Here is a 22,605-nt window from a genome sequence, read left to right on the forward strand (position 1 = left end):
GGAATGGGGGAAATAAAACACAGGTAGATGAAATGGCAATTAGATCATCCAGTCATTAGACAAAAGGACAATTAGCCAAACTGTGCATTAGACCAAGTGAGGATTACACCAAACGGGCATTAAACAAAATTGATAGTAGACCAAATTAGTTTAGCTGTAGTGGTATTAGATGAACTGGAAAGTATACCACCTGATATTAAACCCAGTGGCAATAAAACCTTTCTTGGTCATTTGGTATTATTGCACAACTAGGAAAAAACGGACATGAAGAGGGAGAGACAGACTGATATCTAGATTATGATTGAGCCCAATATCAATCCAATCTGTCCTAATGGCAACAATCTCTTTATAATGCATTTTCTTCATCTATATAAGATAGCAGAATTAAATTTTCTTTTCAAACTAAGATAACAAATGGTGCATTTATGATAACCTATTTAGCTGCTTTAATTACCTTGTTATCACCCTTCCTACAAGTCTGTTTCTTTGCACTTCGAAGGGCTTTGCAGTGACTTGGATCTTTCAAACTTGTCGGTCTACTCTTATGTTTTCTCAGAGCCCTCTTGTATTCTGGTAATATAGTGTGGTGGTGACAACTGTTAACACTTGGAGTAATGTGAACATTTGTATGTTCATTGAAGGCATTATTCTTACTGCGAGTCTGCCTACAAACTCCCTGGGTGTGGCGATTATTGATGTGCTGGGAAACATCGGTCTCTAAAGTCTTGTTGTAGTGTTTACACTTCCCTGAGGCACTGTTGGTATGGTGGCGCTCATGTACCTTCAACTGAAACTTTCGCCTAAAGGCCTTGTTGCAATATGAACATGAGAATGGCTTTTCTCCTGTGTGTATACGAGCATGACGCTGCAAGTCACTCAAAAGGTTGAATGCTGACTGACACTGTTCACACTTGAAGAGCTTAATTCCAGCATGGATCAATTGATGCCGCTGTAAGTGTGAACTTTGCCTAAACTTCTGCCCGCATGTCTTGCATTCATACTTCTTGATGTCAGAGTGTATCTCTTGATGGGATTTCAGGTGACTGCGCTGTTTAAACCTTGCTGGGCAGGTCGGGCACATATAGGGGCGAGCCTCTGTGTGAGCGCTTAACTCATGTTGCTTCAAGTTACTTTTGACGGAAAATGCTTTATTACAAGTCCTGCAGACAAAAGGCTTCTCACCGGTATGCAATCTTTTGTGTACATTCAGGTTACCCATTCTCTTGAAACCTTTCTTGCAGTACAAGCAATAGTACAGGGTCTCATCAAATTCTGTAATGTTTGAAGAATCCCACACAAGGTGATTCTTTGTATCTTTTGATTCATTTTCTTCATCACTCTCTTCCATTTCACCTCTTGGCAAAACAATCCTATCGACACATAGGTGTGCATCAGAATTTCCAGTGTACTCTTCTCCACATTTCACACACATCATTGTATGAACTGGCTCTCCATCTCTATTCCCTGGAATGTCACTTTCCCCTGCCTCCATCTCTAAATCAACACCACCTTTTGCAGATTGCTTGTCATACTTCCCTCTGTTCCTATCAGCAACATAATCAATGTGGAGAGACGGCCGATGGAAAGCCTTGGTATGTTTAGCTAGCATTAGGGTGCTGGGAAACAAATGCCCACAGTGGCTGCACAGGTAGAAAGTAACATCTATTGGAGTTTCCTTGGCCACATCTCCTTCTATAAGTGGGGAGGGGGGGGGGGGGGGAGTAATGAGAGACAGAAAAAGCAATGGATAATTCTACTATCACAGAAATGGGTGAAGTCTTTGTAAGTAACTTTATTTGATTGTCACAGGAATGCCGAATACATTAAAATGTTGACACAACCTGACAGTAAAATTTCTTGATTCAAATATAGATAATGTCCAACTTTTTTCACAGGTTTTTGAAAAATGAACTTGTAAGCAACATATGATCTGCATTAATGAAAATCTACATCATTTCATTTCCAATGTCTTGGTTATTGTTGACTGCAAAAACTGAATGTAATCTATTTTCATGTTTCGTTGATAAAATGCAGAATTTAGCTTCTCAAAATAATAATAATAATAATATTAACATGAAATATTTATATAATGCCTAATACACCTTCTATCAGGACTTGTGATGTCATATGCATTTTATCAAATTAACATAAATTACAGAGGTTGGCAAACGTTCTACTTCAGCAGTCAGGGGGTGGCAAATAGTGTTATAAGGACTAACAATTCTGTTTCTGAATCAGATGTTGTCAGCTCATCTTCCTGACGAGACTGATCAGATGTCTACTTATAATTTAGATATAAATTTTACCCCTCTGACACCTCCTGTCACACCCTAGACACCGATGAAGAGTGTGACATCAACTTGTGCTAATCAGTCACACTCTATTGGATGGGGAAGTGTTTCATTGTTGCCTGTTGCAGCTTTGATATTTCATATTCAATAACTTTAAAATTGTAAACTTTATTGAAAATCAGTGTTATCTTGCTCATAGTATTGGTGTGAAGATATACGAGTTATGGCAAATAAAATGATAGCACTGCTTTTCACAAGTCCTTTACCTTTTTTGCTGTTTTCTTCCATCTTCCATCTGTCTGCAGTTTGAGTGTGAATCTCAGAATGAATGCCTGCAACATCATCATACTGTGTACATCAAGTGCAGAAGAAAGAAATTGAAACCTTTAATTAAGAGTAGGCAGGCAATTGAAACCAGGGGGCATTATTTTCATGAAGCAGTTTGGTTGGATATATACTTGTATATATATATATTTCTGACAAACTTGCTCTCAGCTAATGAGATGCAAAGATTTTTGTAGTTTATAACAGTTTGTCAGAAAAAAACATGTGACAAAATGCTCCATGAAATGCCCTCAGGACAACTCCATTCACAACACAAAGTGATAATAATGAATGATATGTAATGGAATCTAATTCATTTGAAATATTTCACATTACATAAAGTGGAGATGTTTGAGTAAATGAATCGTGATTTACATTCTGCCCTAAACCTTTCAGATGTCAGTAAAATAATAATCTGAGGGGAATCATATCATGTTTTAGAGGCACTTTGCCTCACTTTCATAATATAGATATGGGATCAGGACCTAGAAATATTATGTCCAAGCTGACCCTGCACAACTGATCCAAAACAAACACCAGGTGCAACTTACAGAGTCAACTCTGCATAACCCAAAGCTGAATACCAATGCACTAGTCACTGCTCAGATTAGGCAGCGGGCCATACACACCTAGCCAGTCCTCATAATGTACCAAAAGTCACCACAGTTGTCTAAAATTTGTTATTGTCAAGATTGAAATAAAGATATTACACATGCAGACACAAGAGGAAAAAAAAAAACTGAATGCATCTAAACTATTATGCCACGGCTTTATCCATGAACATACATGTAACTCAATTACATCATAGTACATCAAAATAGACCACACAGAACCTGCTTTGGCTTTGCAACAGGACAGTAATATACAGGTCCACAAGCATATACCGATGTGTTGGCTCAGTGAGTAGAGTGGCTGCCCTCACAATCGGGAGGTCGTGGGTTCAAACCCTGGCCGCGTCATACCAAAAGACGTTAAAAGATGGGAGTTGCTGCTGCCTTGTTTGCCGTTCAACAGTTGAAAAGGTTAGAGCAACGTCGATCTGGCGCTGCTCAGTGGCTGCCGGGCCCACAATCAATTGGGCAAAATGAATTTCCATTCTTGGACAATAAAATTTGGAGTTTATATCCAAAACAATTATTATCATTATTATTATTATTAAGCAATGAGGGCACACTAAAGTTGTGCAGTTCTGAATGTAGTGTGATATAAGCTTGTGCTGTGAGATTCACGGTAACAATGGGCCACTTGCGATTTGTAGAAACAAAATTACAGTGCACTCCCCTTATGATGAAATCCTCGGGGACCAAAAGTTTTCTTATGTTACATTGAAATTTTGTCATAACCGAACAATACAAAAGAATGATGCACAACCGTACACGCAACTATGCATATATTGTATTCAATTTGTTGATTAGGGCCTATTCATCATAAGCTCAAACGCAATGTTAAATGCGATGCTATCTCATCAATTACGTTAATTCTTTAATTTGTTTCATTTGACAGACAGCATACGTGTAACAAAAAACTTGTTTGTACTTTAATGCTTTGTTTGGAAACACATGTTTGAAAAGTGATGGCATAAGATTTGGATACAGTTCGTTATTCCAAAGGTTCATTATTCTGAAGGTTCATTATTCCAAATGCTCCTTTTTGTAAAGGTTTGCTATTCCCAAGATTTGTTATTCCAAGTTTGTAATTAAAAAAAATGAAATATATGTTGTTATTCTGAAAGATCATTGATCCAAATATGAAGTAAGTCAATTATTCCGCAGGTTCGCTAATCTGCCAATGAAAAAACGTTTGTTATTCCAAAAGTTTGTATTCCTGAAATGAAATATAGCGAGTTATTCTGGAGGTTTGTTAAAAAAACACTAGAAATGTCACTATCGCAACTGGTATGCCTCCGCCATAATGCATGGTTCTCCTAATAGGTCTACAGTACATGTGGACAATGTGTGATTACATTTTCACAAAACTGGCAAAATAATAAAATGACAAGTTTGTCACAAATGTGTTGAATGTTCACCTTCCTTGACCTAGGTTTAATTGGACGAATAGGAGAGCATGTATTTGAAGATTTAAGAACTTTAACTTGACTTTGATCCATTCACAAGTTTATGCACTGAGTAATTTTCAAGGTATGGAGACAAAGTGCAATTTCTGTATTGAATAGTAAATTGTTGCCATTTTCATCTGGTCTTTGACCATCAAATTCATATTAAGATAATCACGGTCAGACAGAACATGCATAAATATGTAGTAAGTTTCAAGATAACTTGAACCATTTCCTAGATATGGAGGAAACAGTTAGTTCAGCACTTTCACTTGATCTTTGACCTTTTGACCTTCGAGGCAAAAAAAGGAAGAAAGTTAACAGAGAATCTCTATTGGGTTATACATGCACACATCAAGTGTAAAAAAAATAATCCTGCTGGCATTGCATACATATGAGGGAAACAGTAAAGTTTTGAAGTGTTGCCCTAGACCTTTGACCCCTGACCTTTGACCCCATGAACCCCAGATTCTCTAGATAATCACTGCCAGTCAGTACATGTATATATAATACACGTGTATGTTCCATGAAGATACCTTGAACAATTTCCAAGGTACAGAGAAAAAAGTGAAATTTTCATATTTTACTTGACCTTTTGACCTTTGACCTCATGACCCCAAACTTTCACCAGAGAATCTTAATTGGTTAATGCATGTATACACTAAATTTCAAGAAAATATCTTCAGGCAATGTATAGATATGGAGGAAATAGTGAAATTTTATGTATTTGACCTTGACCTTTTGACCTTTGACCTTGAGCATGTGCACCCAAAAGTTGATAGGCATAACTTCACCACCTAATACACATACATACCAAGTTTCATTAGGATACCTCAAAAGGTTTTTTTAATTACACTTGCCACAATATTCATTACGGACGGACGGAAGGACGGACGGACGGCAGACGGACGGACGGACGGAAGGACGGAAGGACGGACGGACAACCCGAAAACATAATGCCTCCGGCACAACTTCGTGGCGGAGGCATAAAAAACTAACTACGGTTTGCAATTCTCTTCTCTCTGAGAGATTAATGAACCATATTTCATTTTCGGACTATAAAACTTCATTTCATTATCCGATGAACAAACCTTCAGAGTAACGAGCATGTTGGAATAATGCAACAAACATTCGTAATAAGGAACCGTATTTCATTTTCGTATTGCAAAACATCTTAAACGGAATTTGTGTGTTTTGTAATAACGAACCTTCGGAATAACAAATCTTATTTCACTTCCAGATTAATGAACCATCAGAATAATGAACATCACCCAAGGATTGCACATGTTTTTTCATGTCACTCCTTGTTTCACTTGATTATGAACCAATCATTGTTCAAAACGGGCGATTTCTGTTTCAACACTCTGAAATCTAGAGCATTCAGCCATCCAGAGACGATCTGTAAATGTTTGTTCTCCTACACGATTTGCATTGTTTTGTAATGGAATGCCTTTTTTGTCTTTCTCAATGGCACTTAAAAATAGCTTTGTTATAGGAAGAACTTCGCTATGACTGTGTTAGTTGTAAACGAACTCTGTGCCATAGACTTTAACAATGATAATTTTAGGATCTGACCGTTTACTTCATTGTAAAGAAATTTCATCACAACTGTGTTGGTTATAACAAGATTGCACGGGAGTAGTTTGACTCACATGGTGAAACACTTGTATTTTTCAAAAGAAAGAAATCGGATTGCTACTTTGATGTTCCCGACATTGGACTCCGCACTTTTGACTCAGCTGATTTCGGTTGTGGATACAAATATGCATGGGGTAAAATCAGGACTGTTCTCCTGTTTTGATTGTTGTTGGCTCAAGTGTACTTTACAGTATCAGACCTCTTTTTTATCAATATTTAGATAAGTGTAATGTTACTTTGGCAAAAGCTCAACTAATATGACTTCCATTAATGCAGGGTTGATGCATGCTCAAATCCTTGAGCTTGAATGTGTTTGCATTGGCAGAAGCATATCTAACTACAGTGTCTTGTTGATTAAAAAGACAAAGGTGTATAGGTAAATATCTACTCGTATATAAGAGCATCAACCTGTTAAAGACAGACTGACTTTCCCATAACATACATAACTCATTTACCCCAGCCCAAGAATACTCGAGGCTAGTGCTAACAGGTTCAAATTAAACCAATGTACCAATACACTATCATTTAATTCACACTACAGTGGACTCCCATTATAACAAAGTCCTCAGTACCGGTAGTTTTCTTTCATTACATACATCAAAATTTTCTTATAACCAAACAAATAAACAATAAAAATCACAGAGCCGAAAATTTTGCGACCTGGAGTTTTATTTCGTTGTAAGCAGAATTTCATTACAACCATGTTCGTATAATGGGAGTGCACTGTACTTTATTGCTAGCATGCATGGTGTAGCATTCAAATACACTGTAGTACTTACCGGTATAATGGGAGGAGAAATGCTACCACTTTCCCCTGAACGTGGAAGTGAAGCTGCTCTGCCACCAATGCCTGTATCTACTTCAGCGACCCCGCTGGTAATTCCATCAGGATCTGGCTCCATGACGGGGCGAGTTGACATACATTCTGATGACCCACATGGAACTGCAACAGGGAGGCCTCTTTCTTCAGTAGCAGTGGCATCATCTTCTAAGGAGGCAAAGAACAGAAAGTCTGTAATTTGTATGCATGAATATACTCCACTGGTATCAAACACATGTATATCATAAAATTTCTGTATCATTCTTCGTTAATGGTTTTCAATGTCATTGAATTTATTTCAGTGGCAAACTCACTGTGACTAGTCTTTTGGTTGTTTGTTTTCATCTTTTTAGCTTTGTCTCAAGACACTATTCTAGATCTAAATCCTATTCATGTTCACCTTGTAATCATGCTACTTACAGTATGCATTTTATACATCAACTATAACACATTATCTCCAAAACATGAGCAAAACAAAACAAAAATAAAATGGCATAACCCACTCTAGTGTCAAAAAAGGGTGACAACAGGGTGACAGGAAAATATCTCATTTTGCAATACCTGAAACAGCTCCAGTAATGTCAGTCAGTAGTTCTGGTAGTCTTCCAGAGACACGACAATGTGATATTCCATGTGAATCTAGCTCCTTTCTGGTGTGAAATTTCCTGGGGCAGAAGTTACATACAAACTGCTTGCCATGAACCTGCCTCTCATGGATTGCTACAGCTGATTTTCTCCTGAAAGTCTTCTTGCAGATCTTGCAGGAAAAGGGTTTCTCATTAGTGTGGATCCTCAAATGACGCTTGAGGTCATGCCTCATGAAGAATGCTGAAGGGCAATGGGGGCAGGGGAATCTCTTCAGTCCACTATGGGTTGCTTCATGTCGAATCAGATAGGACATGCGGAGGAAGGAGAGTCCACACTGGGAGCACTGGTAGGGGCGCTCATCACGGTGGATCAGCTCATGTTGGCGAAGTTGGCGCCTCTCCTTGAAAGCTTTGGAGCATACCACGCAGGGAAAAGGGCGCTCACTGGTGTGCTTCAGCTCGTGGCGCTTTAGTGCTGCCTTCCTAACAAACGTTTGTGAGCACACATTGCATGTGAATGGCCTCAGCCCATGAGCTGTCATCTGGTGTCTCTGTAGAGCTTGATTACTTGGGAAGACATCGCAGCACTGGTCACATCCGACGTCACCTTTGCTGCATAGTTCTTGGTGCTTTGTTAATGAGTACTGCTGCATGAAGTATTTGTGACATGTCTTGCACTGATAAGACTTCCCATTATGAGCCCTGATCATGTGCTGTTGTAGGAGAGATGTCCACCTGAAGGATCTGTGACACTGGTCACATTCAAGTCTCTTGCTCTTGGGTAGCTCTAGACCATGACACTTATGCATATGCCATTGCAAAAGCCTGTGTTTCACAAAAATCTTCTTGCAGATGCTGCATGACAGTTTTTCATTACTCTTTGTCTCTATCCTCCTGGTGTTGTGTGGCTTGCTCTTTTGATTTTCAAACTGCACTTTCTTCCATCTTTCTTGTGTTACTGCAGAAGATCTTCCTTCATTTTTCTATCAAAAAATACAAATGACTATAAAATAAAACCAAGGTTGGATATTATAGCATACATAATAGACAAGAGACCCCGGGGTCTCGTACTCACCTAAGTATCACAAGTTCACCTTCCACACATTCTTGCAGACCACTACTTGTTTTTAAAGAGACTCATCTAAATCTATATCATCATCACTGACTGCCCACAATTCTTCCAGCATCACATAAACAAGTACTCCCCTTCTTTCCCAAACACAGCACATGAGCACATGGCTTGATTTTTACTGTCTTCTTCCACCACCCTCTTGTTCTTTTTTCCTTCTCTGTCTGAGGCTAAGTACCATTGTATTTCAATGTACAATGTATTTTTCTTAAAAGTACAAAAGGTTGTCTTTTTTAGTCTGTGGTATATCAATGGCTAAATTGATTCTGGTACCAAAGCTATTTACTTTAGCACATATTCTGCTCCACATTTCATGTTGCACTATTATAACTGCTTAACCTAATGAATAGATTTTGTGGTCCAACCAAAGGCTGAAATAATATGCGAGTTCAATTGTAATAAAATCAATGTGGGCAAAAAAAAAAAAAAAATGTTGTCAACTGCCTGTAGTTACGCAATGCATTTGCAGTGAAATCACAATTCTCTGCAAGCAATATGTTGTAGTGTACATCAACTATCAAACTGTAGTACTAATGAATCACTTATGTATATGTACCTGTTCAGCATTTGAGCAAATTAAGAAATGTATAGGTTGTAAACTAGATCATACTTAGTTACTAGGAAAATAATGCATGTACAGTAAACCTCGCATGAGTCGAAGCTCTCGGGACTGACAAAAATGCGTCGACTTAAGTGAACTTCGACTCTCGCGAGAGTCGATTTTTTTTTCGACTCACAGTTATGTACATGTACTAGGTGTTTCAAAAAACATTTCCCACTTTTGATTCTTAATAATTCAAAAAGTATTTATCAAATAACACTGTCATTGATATGAGTGATAGTTGAATAGTGTACAATTTGGTTGGAGGTGGTTTAAATATGAAAGCGTAAATCAGTTTCATGAAATCCATGATTAATTTCACAGTTAGGTTCCAGATTTTGCTCTATTTTCAACCCTCTGTACAAAATTTCACTCTGCACAGGGGTCAATGGGTGTGTATGGGAGTGTGTGGTTAACACCCTGACAATGGTCCTGAACAATGGCCAGGCTTTGAATGCTTCATTATTTATTCATGAGAAATTCCACTATCACAACTAGTCTTTATTCAGCCTCTGGCAGTATCTGTGTAAAGTCAAACGCCTGCCAATACTGTCGTTGAGTCGCGACAGTGCTCTCCCTACTTCTGAAAAACGAAATTACAATGAATACCTTCTGTTCTATCGTAAACATGGTGACAGGAAGCAAAGAAATCAATTAGACTATACACTTGTGTTTATGGAGCCTTAAATAAATCTACTGTGAAACAAATTGCCCCCATGATAAATGCTGCTGAACTCTTTACCAAAAATAATCTCTTTTTATCGAAAAAGCGAAAAATTTGTCAGATTATCTAATTAGTAGACAGTTGTATTAAAATGAGGAACTTAAGATCATTTATGCTTATTTATATCCCAAATTTAGTGATATGTGAAGCAAAATTTGAAAATGATTGCCAGCTGGAATGAAATGTGGTGTTTGCAAGCACATGGAAACATGTGCTTACTTTTTCCATGTGCATACATTTTACCCTTTACCGTGCATGAATTCAGACTAGCAGTGCCCTGGGCAATCCACATGAATTATTGATTAAGCATTCATGTGCCAGGGAGCGTGAGACTGACGCCTATTCAACAGGTGGTTCAGGCATGTCCATTGTTAAGGGCCATTGTCAGCACACACTCACATACACATCATTGGTTCCTGTGTAAAGTTCAATTTTTGTACAGAGGGTTAAAATTTGACCAAAATCTGAAACCTTACTTCAAAATCAATCTTAGATTTAATGAAACTGATTTATGCTTTCACATTCAAATCACCTTCAGCACAATTGTACACTATTCAGCTATTATTACTCATATTAATGACAGTTTTGTCAGATGAATAGGTTTTGCACTATTAATAATCAAAAGTGGGAAATGTTTTTTGAAACACCTAGTATTATAGTACATTTACATGCATGTGTGTGTGTGTTTGCATTCAATTTGTCTGTTCTTGAAGGTAATGTTCTTATTTTGTTCTAAATTGAACATGGAATTTGTATCAATACTAGTAGTTAACTGTAGTTCTGAGAATGTCTGTGCTAACGTGGCAATGTGCATGTGCTATGTCTATATGGTGCAATATAGGTAGCCATCTCTGTCAACCTACCCTGAGACAAACACTCTCCCAGGCCCATCCCACCTCCAATGAACAACACTATACAGCCAGCCGGGCGGGCACGCACAAACAAGCTCCGCCCACTTGGCCTGTCCTTGACCAAGGAGTTCTGGCTTGACATGGATAAAGTATGGATGTGCTGTGTGTATACATGTATACATGTGTATGTATTCGACATGCGTGCAGAGCGGTACAGTGAGTGTGCATGCTTACCTGCAGCAGGTCAGGGATGGGGTTCTGCGACATGCCGATTTTTTTGTTCTCCTCTAAATGTAATGAGAATGCCAGACAAATCTTCTTCGGCTCAAGTGATGTAAACTACGTGTATTGAGTATTATGTACAAAAGGGACTGACTGTTTTACTTCGACACAGCCGAAATTCGACTCTTGTACTTCAGCTTATCCAAATATTTCTTAGAGAAAATGCATAGGGAAAAATCGGGACTTTTTATTTTGCTTCGAGTTAAGTGATTTTCGACTCACTCGACGTCGACTTATCCGAGGTTTACTGTATCAACAATTGCTTTTGTCATCCATAGCATTGAACAGGAGGTTAAAAAATTACAATTGACCTCATGAACTTACCTCTTTGCCAGATTGATTTGAAAGGTTTTCCCTGTAAGACAGATGTTCTGGTTTTGTCTTAGTCTGACTGCTTTCTGTGGAAGATAAATCATTTCATACACTTGCAAGCATCAACAGTAGCAAAGAACAATGAGGTGAAATGGCCCTTAATTTTCAAGCTGACTTCTTTAAAGGGAGCAGAAGTATGCACAGTAACACTGTTTGCAAAGACAGGTTACATAGATGAGGTATTGCAATCATTCACAGCTTTCCCACTGATTTGCACAGACAACATTTTTTTGTCCTTGGCCAACAACTTTGCTACTAGAACCCCTGACCAGCTGCCATTACTAGGTCCTTGCATCACTACAATTTCTTATGATGTGAGTTTAACAATCCTTGTTATTCAATTTTGAAAACAAAATGAGAAAGAGTGGTGTCTTTGGTCAAGAGAGACTTTTGGGGCAATGCCATCATCCCCCCACTGTGTTTGAATAATGTGTGTGATTGTTGCCAACATCATTCTGTCATGAAATCACAACATGTAATCTGACACACATGCAAATGTGGCAACATAATCTATCAGTCATGGAAATAAATCCTGATAGATGAATGCAAAAAGTTGTTGCCACTTCAAGGCAGTGGAAGGTTACAAATTGCAAATTCCAAGAAAAATCTGTGTGTTGACAGAACAGCAAGTCTAATATTAATAGTTGATCTTACTGCCATGATATAATATTCATAATAATAATAATAATAATTAGACAAATTTCTATAGCGCAGCTACTATGTAAATATACTCTACTGCGCTGTGATGTACACATACAAATGTTTCAAGGTTCCACATTTTCAGACAAAAATACTGCTCATGACTGGAAAAAAAAATATCTAAGATAGCATTCTTTGTTTCTCATCACACTAGACGATAACTGTATGATTTACTGCCTCACTCACTGATGCTTGTCTCTAGATAAGGTTCTTACCTTCATGCGTCTGTAGGTGCTCCTTCAGTGCTACAAGGGAAGGGAACGAGGATCCACACTCTCTGCAGTCATGTGACAACACCTTGGCATGCTGCTTCTCATGTGCAGCCAGCGACTGCATGTCCACAAAGCTCTTGCTACATCTCTGACAGGTAAAGGGCTTCATGTGGATTTGGAGGTGTGTCTTTGCTGCCTGTTTCCGTGCAAAGCCCCGCCCACAGAGGGGGCACTGGTATGGCTTCTCACCAGTATGTATCCGAGTATGGCGCTTGAGATCACTCATAGTGTTGAAGGCAGATGTACATGAAAGGCAGGGGAAGAGCCTCTGGGAGGTATGGGTGAGGGCATGCCGCTGCATGTGCTGCTTTTGACGGAATTGACGCCCACAGGTTTCACATCGATGTGGCTTGTCTCCTAGGTGAATTGCCATGTGTCCTTTTTCAGAACGGAGCAAGAAAGCATATCATGCACTTTACGGTTACTTCACAATATTGTCAGACACAGTTTGTGGTGACTCTACCTGACACATATTTATCGTAGCCACTATGATATTCATCATACTAAACATCCTCAGTAATCCTCTATTCTGTCTTTATGTTCAAAACCCCATTGCATCACAATATCAACCATTTTTTGTGCTCCATTTCTTTCTTTCTTTTTTTTTAGGTGTTTTATTGTGTGTAGGGGGAACGCACCCTACAAGCACTGCTTTTTAGCATTCCTCACCATTTCCAACATTTTCATAATATACTTACAATATTTGTAAACTTATCCTTTATTTTGTATTATGATGAAATCTATGTATTTAACTTCTGTAATATATTTATATGTTTCTGTTGGAAATGAAAAAATCATGAATGAAAATGAATTGTTCTTAAGTTAACAAAAATCACTGGAAAGACAACCCTGCAGATAAAGAAACCAACATTGAGTTTGACATCATTATTTGTATTATAGTATTAATATTAGTGTAAAGTATATCATGCTGGAAATAAAAAGAGACACTTGAAACAATGCATATCATTACTCATTAAAAGTACCAACAATACTTTTCAAGCACAACCAGAAGTCTGACATGTTAATGGTTCACTTGTCATTTAACCCTAACTAGGCCGGGCTATTTAGGTAGATGATAGAGCCGGGGGGGGGGGGGGTGGGGCTCCCAGGCCCCCCTCTAGATCTCGGCCGTCGACCGCGCAATCGCGACGAAATTCGGCACACACATTGCCTATGATGTAATCTAAAGTACCATGAAGTTAATTTTTTGAAAATTATCATTTTTGCATTTTATTGTTTTCTTAATTTCTTATGTATTTCTTTGTTTTTTCGACTTTGTATTTCTCATTGTTTTTCGATGAAATTTGTCCGGGACAAGATACTGTATTATGACAATGTAGTAAAAGAAGTATAAGCATCTTATAACAAATTACTTGCAAGTGACATACTATTTAACATTGTTCAATGAATGATAGTAGGCCTATCATAAATGGAACATAATTTTTTACCTGTAAGATGACTTTTCTGCTTGAAGGATTTTTTGCAGTGTTGACAGGTGAAAGGCCTGCTCTCTGTGTGAACACTTCGCTCATGATCTTTCAAATGTCCCTTCAGCTTGAATGCTTTGTTGCACATGGTACAAGCAAAGGGTCTATAATATGTATGAGAGTATATCTCGTGTTGCCTAAGATTAGATTTAAGTGTAAATGTCTTTCCACATTTCTCACATGCAAAAGATCCTTGTCTTGCTTGCTTTGCACCTTCAGCAGACTGTCCAGTGACATGGGACACTTGTGGAGTGCTTTCTCCTTGATGCGCACTTACTGGTATTGCTGGTGTTGTTGTAACTCTCTGTTGAGGCAAGGGAACTAGACTTGCTGCAGACTGAGCTGGTTTCATTGCTTTGGGTATTGTGGTTCCAGCATAGATGTGTTGTGCTGACTGTTTGTGACCTTTGTGTATGATCTGTTGAGATACTTCTTTGGTATCATTGGTAAGCTGGGTACCATGTGAGAATGTTTGTGTACCAGTAACTATATTAGCCATCAGTCCTTGTACTTGTTGGTGTGTGTCAGCCAAGTTGTGCCCCTCACACTCACAGCCCGACTGCCAGTCACACTGTGTTATACAGGAAACTGTGTCATTGCTCTGAGGTACCACATTGATGCTGTCTTCACCCCTCATGGTGCCAGATGATGCACAAGCGTTTCTGCTCATCACTTGAGATGTTTCAACGCTGATGGCTTCTTGCTTTTCATCTCCTAAATCTCCCTGGTTGCTCTCTGATATTGGATGGTTGGGATTAGTTCCTATGCACTGGGGCTGCAAAGTGTCATGATTCAATGAGGTTTCTCGATTAACAGTGAATGGGTTTAACCTGTAGTATGAGTCTTTTTGCATGGATGCAAAGGTATCATCATTGCCCTGCATTGGAGAATATCTGCATAGACGCTTAAGAGGTGAGGACCCTGGTCTCGCTGTAGGAGCCACTGTTTCAAGCTGCGTAAATGTTGCTCCAATGGCAGACTGTTTTTTGCTGAATGGGTGTCGATCTACCACATGATGCTCTACAAGATGGTGGATAGGCACCTGGGAAAGCAAGCTCTGTCCAGTATGCAGCACAGTGCCCATGCAGAATGGTGTAAATTCATAGCCCTGATGAGTGGTACTGTGCTGGGAGAGTAGTAGGGCAGACGGGAATTGAGCTCCGCACATACTGCATAGGAAGAGGTTTCCAGCTGTTGACATAATAAAGACAAATTTTATCCATGGGATGTGTTTGGCTCTTACAGAAATATGACACGGTTTTTCCATTTTTTATGTCATAGGAGAATTCAGGCAAATAATTTATTTGAAAGCTTCAATTTCTTCGGGATTTCACACGTATATGTAAAAGCAGGATTAGGAAACTATTGTTTACTGACTTTATCCGACTTTTTGTGAACAGACTGCTTATAATGTTTGCATGCATAGCTTTCCCCATATGAATGGTCATTATATTCAAGAGAAAACTATTATAGATTATATTTGTCACCTGTAGGCACGGCTCCAGAAAGCACAGCCTAAAGATAATTCCCCAGCAGATGAGTGTGACACAAACATAAATATCTAAGTTATGAACAGATCACAACTGCAGTAAGTAATTGGGCAACATTACAAACAAGACTTGCATATTTTCCTCTCTCTCTCTCTCTCTCCTTTTTTAAATGTGACATTGGTTTTCAACTTGATTGCTGCATGCAATCACAAAATCATGGTTAGTAATTTTGAGTCATTATGAAACAGAAGTTTATGGTTATTCCTATGTTCACATCAGTAGATTTCTCAACACAACACACTCACTGTGAAATAGAAAAGTTTTGTGTCAATGTGTATGCCAACAAACAATAAGGGCTCTGGCTGAACAACAACAACAACAAAGGGGGGGGGGGCAATGAGGATCTTTGTCAATCTTTTCCTATTTTTTTTTCCAATCAAGAGTATAAAACGTAGGGGCAAGGGGGACTTCCCCACCCCCTCCCCCCCCCCTTTTCACACACCTGCATAGTACTTCAGGTGGTTCTGAAACCATGCTTCATGGGATGCTAATCTTACTGATTTCGTTGCATTATGCATGCTGTCAGTGCCAAATGTTATAGAATTGGTCTTAACCTGGACTTCTTAACCCTAGGACTTCATGAATAACAAATTGTGCTACTTTTGCTCAAATTTTTCACCCACCAAGGACAGAATAAGGACAACAAAAAATATCAAAGTGTCCATAATAGACTACACACTCTAGACAAGACCATACTGTAAAAGTGGAAATTTTCTCAGTGTTGAAATTTTTGTGCATTTCGCTCAACCAGCCAGAAACTAGATCTTGCGCGAAAAAAAAGTGAATATTTCTGCATTCCATGTTTCTGTATTCCTATTCAAGTCTGTGACAGAATAATCATGAACTTGTGTTGAAGAACTCATCTTACTTAGTCTTACCTAGCTGAGCGTGAAAAATTACTAACGCGAAAATACCCACTTTGTGACTTGTACAGTACCTAGGCCTACTCTCAAAAATATTGTCTCATTTTTTATGATGAATTAAGAAACAAAACAAAACAAAAAAACTCTATTTTCGACTGGCATTAGAGAACTCCACCCTTGCCATGCCATGCCCTAACGTTAACCTGCTGAGTGTTACCCCCCCCCCCCCCCCCCCCCCGGTTGAAACGGAGATCTAACTACATTCTTTTTTTTTTTTCAAATTTGGTAAACCACATTTTCGTCATTTAATTGGCTGTATTCTGATATAATGGCATGCAACTAATGCCAATATGTAGCTATAGAGCTAGTCATCTTCACAAGACATTGCATTAGACACCAAAAATGCAACATGCCGTGTGATGATAATAATGGTCTCAGCAGCAGAAGACGGAGCCGTCCGACGTCGGTTAAATAGTTCCCACGCGCATGTCTAGAGGTGGGACTACAATAAGGGAAGACGAAGGCTTGCTTCGCTATTTTCCAAACATGACTCAATTTTGTACAAAGATTTCCTCCAATTTACTTCATAGTTTTATGACAACCAGCATTTCAACTTACCAATGTCCATTTCCATACACTGTAATTTCATGTAGATGTGAATTGACTAGTTGAGGAGTAATTACTGAATCATTTTTCTCGCGCTTCTCGGAGACGGACGACGAGAATCCTCGAATGAATATAGTCTGGTGTCCAGACCCTTTTGCCCTAGCAGCCAGAAAGGGTCCCCGTGCACCCCCCCCCCCCCAAAAAAAAAAAAAAAAACAAACAAAATTCTACGATATGTTCGAAGATCGTCAGAACCTGTATTTTCCGAATCCGGTTGCTAGGAGACGGATTATTTTTGAATAACTTTAGTTAGGAGTATCAAATTACCATAAAAATGGTATCATTTTGAAGAGAATTAAATTTCCTACAAGCTGATACCCCATTTGATGGGACAAATAGTTGTTGTCATGAAATATCAAGGAAGGAATTATGTTTTTTAATATTTTACTCAAAAAATATGGAATTCGGTAAAAATGTTCTTTTCCATACGTTTAATATGCGTTTACAAATAACATTTACGTTTTCCTATAATTATCCCCTAAACGTGAATACATGTATCATCATGTGAAAACGGCTTTCCAATACACAAATTCCTTTAAAAGTTACACGATATTAAAGGGGATATGGTTCAATAGGTTTTACAGCAATATTTAAGGGTTATGTCAACGCGCGCAACTGCGTAGTTTCTGTTTGTGGGGTTTGTTGGAGATCACTATCTATTGATCAAATCTCATCGAAATCGGTGAAGTAAGAAAGAAAAAGTGCACTTTCTATTTCTTATATGAAATACAAATGTTTTTTTTTTTTCTATTCTGTGTTACCAAACTCAATCCATTCAGCTTCCCATACAACAGTTTCTTGTCTTTTTGGATTCCCTCCAAGAACGTGGAATTAATCACAACTTATATGATATTAAAAAGTTAAAGAAAAAAAAATCAAATATGACAGTTTTCTCTTATTGGAAGATTCAAGTGAAAAAAAGATCGTAAGCTAAAAGCGCTAATAAATAAAGAACTTGTTAAATGGCCTTTCAGAGTTTAAAATGAAACATGGCTATCTTATTTTTTCATTAAAAAAATGAAGGGAAGTTTCTGTGTAGTTCATGTCGGCCGATACTGGGTTACATCATAAATTCTTCAGAAATGGTCCCCGTGCACCCCCCCCCCCCCTCAAAAAAAAAAAAAAAAAAAATCTACGACATGTTCGAAGATCGTATGGTCGACGTGCGCGGCGCTACCACTTCCGGAAGTTACACCGACCCTCCATGGTGATCCCCGCGAAGGCCGTGGTAAATTGGTCGGAGTTTCTTCCCACGACCGTCGTGTCGACACAGGGTCGTGGTAATAAGATAAGTATGAATTTGAATTTTGATTGCTGCGCCATGAAATTTTACTCCGACTAGAAATACGTCTGAACATGGCTATAGTGGGATTTCTCATGAATAATGTAGCATTCAAATCCTAGACATTGTCCAGGACCATTACGTGTCAACTACACACTCCCATACACACCAATTGACTTCTGTGGGAAGTTAAAGATTTGTACAGAGGGTTGAAAATAGAGCAAAATCTGAAAACTATATGAAAAAAATAATGTTTAATTTAATGAAACTGAATTATGCTATCATTTTGAAATTGCCTCCAACAAAATTGTAAATTATTCCGCTATTGCTCATATCAATGTCAGCGTTATCTGATATATAGTTTTTGAACTATTAAGGATCAAAGTGGGAATTGTTTTTTTGTAACACCTATAAGGGGTGTCATTTTCCAATATTTGTAATCTATATAGGGCCTACGTGGTTTTTACATAGGATAACGTTGTGTCTTGGAGTTTGTGTTGAATTTGCATTAATTAGTATTTCGGCTTTTAATGATTTGAAAGCAAAATAAAATGCAAACGACATCTGTTTGGTTTTTTTTTTAAAAATATGAATTTAATGATATTTCTATAAAATGATTTTTCCAAGTTTTTGTTGACTGTTGAGGTGAGATACTTGAATTAGCACCTACGGAAGTAAGCGTGACGTTAGTCATTCTTCGATAGGATGGATTTACTTCATCCATATCTGTTTCGAGACCACTAATAATAAGTGCCTAGGAAGAGCCAGGTCCAGGTGCTGTAATTCAACCTAATTTTCACCGCTAACGGTTTGTATTAATGTGCATTAATTAGTATTTTGCGTTAGTTTGCATTAAGTAGTAGTTCGCATTGAGTTTGCATTGAGTTTGCATTGAGTTTGCATCGAGTTTGCATTAGTTTACATTAGTTTGTACCAAAGTAGGACCCCAATAGATATATAATGTACTTTTAAATGAATCCCACAAGAATTGGAACAATAATCCCCCAGCATTCCCACTGATTCCCACTGATCAGTTACTAGCCATTTCCTTTAATATAGTATGCAACCCGCCCCAAACTGCATATCATAATTATTAATGACGAAAATCCATCTTTGATATTAATATACGATATAATAAACTTTTAAGAAAGGTTTGTAATATAAGGTTAGAGAAAACATAATTAAGTTTGATATTCTTGTATAATGCTTATGATTAGGTAATTAATGTACTCAGATTGCTTTCCACTTCAAGAAAACTTGACGTTGAATCGTATTGTTTAATACACTCCTGTTTCTTGCTTCTCTCAACAAGAGCACAAAAAAAAAGAAAATGGACAGCAAGTAAGCACTGCCAATCAAAAAACTTTTGCAAGGCGCGTCATCTCTCAAACAATTTTGAACACAATTAAAGGGCCTATCTTAATTAGATTTTTAAAACGAAGATCGGAATGTGAAAACTGGTCTACATTTTGGTCCCTGCCACTATGGCACACAATGATCTGCATGCCATAAACAAGCTTAAGACTAAACTCAGCACTATAGGCCTATTTATTCACCACATTTTCGGCTTTATAGGATATTTGGTTAATATATACTTGCATGGTTAGGTTTGACCATGCGTTTTCGAAGAACATGAACACATGAAAATTGGGCCTCCACATCATCCGCCCCCCCCCCCCCCCCCAGACACACACACCATGGGCCCAAGCATAATGAACAAGCTTGAAACTGCACTAAAATACCAACGTACTAGTATTATGGAAGATTTTTTTCCCTGTTTTTTTTTTTCCACTGGCCTTCTTTGACCTCAAATGGAGTTTGGCGTCCATTTGTTCTGATACCGATACGTATTTTATCACACCAGTGATATACCTGCCAAGTTTGGTGAATTTTTCTATGCCAAGAAGATAAGGGTGAAAAATCTGAGCCCCAATTTGGCTCCACCACTGCCAAGTTTGATGAATGCTACCATGCCACAGAAGATAAGAGTGTAAAATTTAGGCCCCAATTTGGCCCCCACAGAGCCCTAAGCTATTAGTCACCCCGACACTACAAGATTCCGTCATCTGTAAATATAGCTATTTCAGTTACACACAGACACACACACACACACACACACACATTGGGAAAATAATAGAGGACGAGTAATCCACCTAAAGGGGAGTCCAGCTATAGACGATTTTCATTTCACATCATGCAGCAAATTAATCGACAGTTCCTATGATACATACATGTCGATTTGTTTAATTTATTGTGGTCCTTGTGGCCCAATCGCTATGAATTGTGGAGCTCAGTACCCACCATAACCAATTTGTTCGAAGTGTGAAAGTCTGAAAATCATCCAAAATTATCCTTTGAAATACGTTTTTCATATGATGTGATAGAATGTCGATGCTGCTTTTTTTGTGTGAACACATTCAGCAAGAACACAAGTGCACACTCATACGTTTGCTCATGCGTACACACGCAGATATAATTTGTATACAATGCGAAAAACCTCTAGCAATAATACAAATGATTATGGTTTATTTGTGGAAATCAAATTCTACAACCAGGGGATTAATTATCTCTTTTTCAGTATGTCATGTACTAGCATTGTTAAACATGCAAATATACAAAAGACTACTGTTGGGGGAGGGGGCTCGTTCGAACAAATTTAAATCCTGTCACATAAGGGATGTTTCCTTCAAAGTTTGGTGAAAATCTTTAATGGGATTTTCAAAAAGAAGTTGATATGTGAAAAGTTTACACTCGACCCAAGACGCTGGTCGGGAGATGAATGATCGCAAAAACTCATTACTCAACCTTGTGCTCGGGTGAGCTAACCAAACAAAACAGGGCAAAACAAAACAAAAACAAAAAGTAAACAAACAAAGCAGTAAACAAAGTAATGTACAACGAAAACATAACAATATCACATACAGTACATGTATATAAATTGTGTGTACGCCAATGAGAAATAAACTACATGGAAATTAAAACATTACTTTATCAAAACTCGAAAAAAATTATGAAAAAGATGGCTGCGATGCACAACGCACATTAGACTAGCTTACAACAAAAAAAAACAAAAACAAAAAAACCCCGCATACTGGCTACTAACTTTCTACATAAAGGTTGTTGCTGACAACCAAAGAGCTCGCCCGAGACTAATTTGATGTACACGCGTTGGATAAAGAGTATCGACTTATATTCATCAGGAGAAAGACACGATGTTGATGCTGAAGCAGAATACGTTCAGATTATGAAAATAGATTAATCTGATTCTGATTCTGATTTTCTTTCTGTGTTTTTCATACATAAATAAAGTACAAAGTCAATTGAACAAGCAAATTGAACACAGTATAAATTGAATGTGACAATTAAAACAAATAAATGATTGATTAAAATATTAAACTTTTTTTCCTCTGACACAATTCAAAATGAAGATAAACTGTTGCAAGAGAAAGCTCCGTAAGAGAAAGCTCTGTATCTGCGACAATCGATGGATTCGCTAAAATAATTTGCAAAATTTGTGAAATTATACCTAAAAAAACTCACAAGATCATTATGATTGAGATGGATTTTATTTAAGAGAATGTAGAAATATCCTTATATCTCAATATTCCTTCAGCTACGTAAATAGACACAAAATGATATCTATGCCATAGGTTCCCAGCATCTCCAAATAATGAGTATACGGCTATTGTACTGATATCGTTGAGACAATGTAATGATGACAAAAGATGTTGCAGGAAGCCGGCTGGTGGGAAGCTTTCGACCTTCGGTCTTCTTCAGCTTTATTGTCTGTTTATGAAATGAAATGGATGTTTTGAGCATGACAGATCATATTATAGAGTAAGGAACATTATACATTAAATACAATTTCAGGATGAGTTAACAGCTTCATAGCATATTTGGCAACATGTTTGGCAATTGCAAGACATTCAACAATGTATAACTGTAAGTAGATATATAGTGGGTATATGTAACATACAGACATATCATACAATAAAAAAATAAACACATATCATAACTAAACTCAGTAATGTAGTTAGCTGCTAAGCAGACGTGTGTGTGTTTCTTGGGCAGTGTTGGGTTGTCTTGTGGCTGTCTTGTGGCGGGATGAGAGTGA

The 22,605-nt window shown here is 38.0% G+C and overlaps 1 protein-coding gene across 1 annotated transcript; it reads right to left on the reverse strand.

The window, feature by feature from the left end:
• Positions 1-380: 380 nt before the first annotated feature.
• Positions 381-17,264, reverse strand: LOC139730742 (uncharacterized). The gene is made up of 8 exons (XM_071641606.1): positions 17,162-17,264; positions 14,092-15,321; positions 12,587-13,021; positions 11,625-11,698; positions 7,688-8,696; positions 7,086-7,294; positions 2,558-2,639; positions 381-1,692 (listed from the first exon to the last, which is right to left on the reverse strand). Exons 1-8 carry the CDS (start codon positions 17,190-17,192, stop codon positions 434-436), a joined length of 4,329 nt encoding a protein of 1,442 aa, XP_071497707.1. The 5' UTR covers positions 17,193-17,264; the 3' UTR covers positions 381-433.
• Between the last annotated feature and the right edge of the window lie 5,341 nt (positions 17,265-22,605).

The sequence above is a fragment of the Diadema antillarum genome, unplaced genomic scaffold, assembly GCF_040938485.1.
Source record: "Diadema antillarum isolate AM-2024a unplaced genomic scaffold, OU_Dant_1.0 seq00000331_RagTag, whole genome shotgun sequence".
Taxonomy (NCBI): Eukaryota; Metazoa; Echinodermata; class Echinoidea; order Diadematoida; family Diadematidae; genus Diadema; species Diadema antillarum.

Excerpts from the sequence above, each read along its gene's own strand:
- LOC139730742 (XM_071641606.1), bottom strand. The coding sequence starts at position 17,192 with ATGAAATTACAGTGTATGGAAATGGACATTG. Across the intron at positions 2,640-7,085 it reads TTTCTCCTCCCATTATACCG|TATGATGATGTTGCAGGCAT; the intron begins GTAAGTACTACA and ends TGATGTACACAG. Across the intron at positions 1,693-2,557 it reads GGAAGAAAACAGCAAAAAAG|AAGGAGATGTGGCCAAGGAA; the intron begins GTAAAGGACTTG and ends CCCCACTTATAG.